Genomic DNA, 3460 nt, shown 5'->3' with positions numbered 1-3460 from the left:
CCCTCCATCAACGAAAGGCAGAAGAAAGTCTGGTTACTCTTTGCTGGGGATCACAAGGATTGGACTGTTGATGATTGGGCTGAGGTTCTCTTCAGTGATGAATCCAGTTTTCAGTTGATGCCCACTCCAGCCAACTTACTGGTTAGGATGAAGCCTGGAAAGAGCCTACAAACCAGACGGTCTTGCCCCTACAGTAAAACATGGGGGTGGATCAGTGACCATCTGGGGTAGTTTCAGTATGGGTGGAACAGGGCAAAGGCAATTGTGTGAAGGGCGAATGAACCAGGTCATGTACAGGTCTACTCTTGAAAACAGTCTTCTTCCATCAGCTGGAAAACTCTTTTCTGCCTCGAATGACAGGATTTTCTAACAACACAGTGCCCCTTGTCACACGGCAAGGTCAGTTAAAGCCTGGATGGAGAACCAGAACACTGGAACCATGCCTTGGCCTGCTCAATCATCAGATCTAAATCCAATTGAAAACCTTTGAAAAATCATCAAATGCAAAATGGAGAACCACAAGCCTAAAAACAAAGCAAATTTATTTGAATCTGTGCAACAGGAATGGGCTGCTGTGACAGCAGAACAATGTCAGAAGCTGGTGGAGAGCATGCCAAGACGCATGGCTGCAGCCTTTAGAAACAATGGTTATGCAATCAAGTACTAACTCCTGTGTGTATCATGTGACTAAAACAGACAGAAAAGAAAACATGGAATACCTAAATGCACTGTTTTTGGCAGTTCAATGCCATAAGCTATTGATGCAAGAACTTAAGTGATTTTGGTTATTATCAAGAAGATCATGGAACATGGCTAGATATCCATGGTTCAATTGGACCCCAGCCAGTAGGATTAAGATAACAATAACTTATAAAGCACTTATTTCTCTCCAGAGGACTGCACCACGAAGCAAGTTTGAAACACCCAGATTTTCTTTGTGTAAGTCGGCTCAACTAAAACTACAACCCCACTCAGAGGTAACGGGGTATCTGAAGGTGGTTCTCAACTTTCTTTGTGAATTCAGGTTTTCTGCTTCAGTCTCTGTGGGCGCTCACATAAAAGAGGATGTTTAACACATCATGCGATTCTTCTTCTGCACAAAATGGACTCAGTGGTGAGTCAAAGTCAAATTAATGTTGTTCAATAAATGTTCTATGTAATAAATACCAGTGGCATAATCAGTGTTTAAATCTGTTCTATTAACTGCAGTACCAGCAGTGTAAACACATTAGGCAGTAATCAGGACCAAACATAAAAACATATTCATGTGTTGTCTGCATCACCAGCTGAATACATATCGGGTTCCCATGAAAACATCCATCCCTCCATTATCTATACACCGCTTAATCCTCACTAGGGTCATCCGGGGCTGGAGCCTATCCCAACCGACTTGGGGTGAAGGCAGAGGACACCCTGGACAGGTCACCAGTCTATCACAGGGCTACACTTAGAGACAGACAACCAAGTACACTCACATTTACATTCTCATTTGTTGTAATTAATAGTTGTAGATATACAGCAGGACTGCTCAGTACTCTAATTGTTGCATTTAATGTCTTGGCTGCTGATAGGTAACCAGGTGGACCAATGGCATCCATCCATTCCATCAGCTGAAATAAATCTGTTGGATAATGTGAAATGTCTCCGTGACTTGATTCATCCTGAGGCTAAAATAAACGCACTGGGCTCCAGTGATGTTTGTTTCTGGGAACGACCTTCCACCTGGTTCAATTCAATTCAAATGACTTTTTTTTTTTTTTTTTTAATCCCCTAGGGGCAATTCAAATTGGTTGGCAGTCTCCCAGGTGCAGCCTGAGAATGCCCTGACTGTGCAGCTGCAACAGGAGCTCAAACTCAGTCGGCATAGCGTGGATTAATTTTGAAGGTTGTCTGTTGTCGTAGTAGTGATTGGTGAGGTGGTGGAGATCATATGGGTGCTTACTGAAGGGCCAGAATCCGTACAGATGAACATTGTTGCAGAGCTCCAGCGCCAGGCTGACCATGGTGAAGCCAGTGCTGAGCCGCACTCCGTTTATCCCCTGAGAGCTCCAGAACAGGTTCAGACTCTGAAAGTATTCAGGGTTTAAGAAGACAGGTCTGATGGGGCTGTCAAAGTCCTTGATGGTGTAGAAGACCCGCAGAGTCACAGGAGTGTTTAAGGTATAGGAGAAGGAAGGAAGGAGCAGAAGGGAGTTTCCATAGGTGTGCAGACTCTCCACAAATGGACGGCGGCTTTCCATCAGAGCCCCGTACCTGTAAATACAGGGCTGATGTAAAGCAACAAAACAAAGGGAATATTATGTATTCAGAATGATAAAATTAATTTTCTTGATCACTTTTGTACAAAGATGCTCGGGTTTGCTGTCACAAAGTCGGTCTTGATGCCAACATGTTTCTCATATTCGTTTTCCCAAAGGAGGGAGGTTGCACCTGAACAAGCAGCAAAGAAAGTATTATGTGGATTTCCACCTTATTTTGTTTAACACTGTCATCGGCCTTTCAGTCCTGTACGCTGGACATCTTTCTCACCTCATGACAAACTGAGCCGAGTCGATCACTTTTCCACAGCTGCTGTTGGTCAGGATCCCACCGTTCCCAACAACGGCACAAGTGTCCCATGTTTTATTTGAGAAAGGATTCTCCTGGAATCAACAACAGCAGAAAATACATTAAACATAACAGTGTTTATTGTACATTTTATGTAACTTAACAATGCTCGGCTGCACTCTGGGTTGAGAGTGAACAAGCTAAAATTTTCATGACACTGAAATTCAGATGGTGAGAAAACACCATTATGTAACACTGTTACTCTTTAAACCTTTTATGTAAATTTTGCACGTCATGTGAGTATGTCTTACAATTTGGGTACAATAATCCCTCATGTCATATCTGTGCATGTGTAACAGTGTATACGTGTATATGTGGATAATGCCACTTGCTGTGGTTTCGATGTCATGTTGATTTGTGGTTGGCTCAGTGGCGCCCTCTTGGGAGCTGTGGTGTGCTGCTGGTAAGGGTGTCAGGCTGTCAGTTCCTGAGAGGTGTGCATGAGAGAGTGCTGTGCATGTGACGCCCGAGGCCGCTGACCAGAGTGTTTCTTATATTTGCCAAATGGACCATCAATGGTTAAACACATTTCTGCCTTCTGACTCCTTAATAAAAATAAAAAAAATGCAGAGTTGAGGGGTTTTGAGCCAGCCAATGACTGAGTGTGACTGAGCATAGTTACACATGGGAATAGTTTCTTATCTTTAATTTTTCCTTCTTGTATTGTTACGGCCCTTGGTGCCGAGTATTGGTGTCTCGTTTCCTTTCAGGTTACGCCAGGCGCAGCTGCTCTGCAATCACAGACATGGTTAAGAGCTGAGCCAACCTGATCATGGTGGCCAGTGGGGCAAATCGGCAGACAGAGCTGTGTGGTGTTTGTGGCCTTGAGTCCGGCTCAAACCCAATCGTGTGG

At 43.9% G+C, this 3460-nt stretch overlaps 1 protein-coding gene across 1 annotated transcript; it reads right to left on the bottom strand.

The window, feature by feature from the left end:
• Nucleotides 1-1781: 1781 nt before the first annotated feature.
• LOC103373797 (alpha-2,8-sialyltransferase 8E-like) lies at nucleotides 1782-2642 on the bottom strand (the record flags this gene model as incomplete). Its single annotated transcript, XM_008303792.1, is given in 4 exon segments — nucleotides 1782-2253; nucleotides 2337-2410; nucleotides 2412-2430; nucleotides 2530-2642. Coding segments are annotated over 4 exon segments (678 nt in total), but the record flags the coding sequence as incomplete, so codon positions are not given.
• Nucleotides 2643-3460: the final 818 nt, after the last annotated feature.

This window comes from Stegastes partitus, unplaced genomic scaffold (assembly GCF_000690725.1).
Source record: "Stegastes partitus isolate 25-593 unplaced genomic scaffold, Stegastes_partitus-1.0.2 Scaffold2069, whole genome shotgun sequence".
In the NCBI taxonomy this organism is placed as follows: domain Eukaryota; kingdom Metazoa; phylum Chordata; class Actinopteri; family Pomacentridae; genus Stegastes; species Stegastes partitus.
This window is presented reverse-complemented; position numbering and strand designations above follow the sequence as displayed.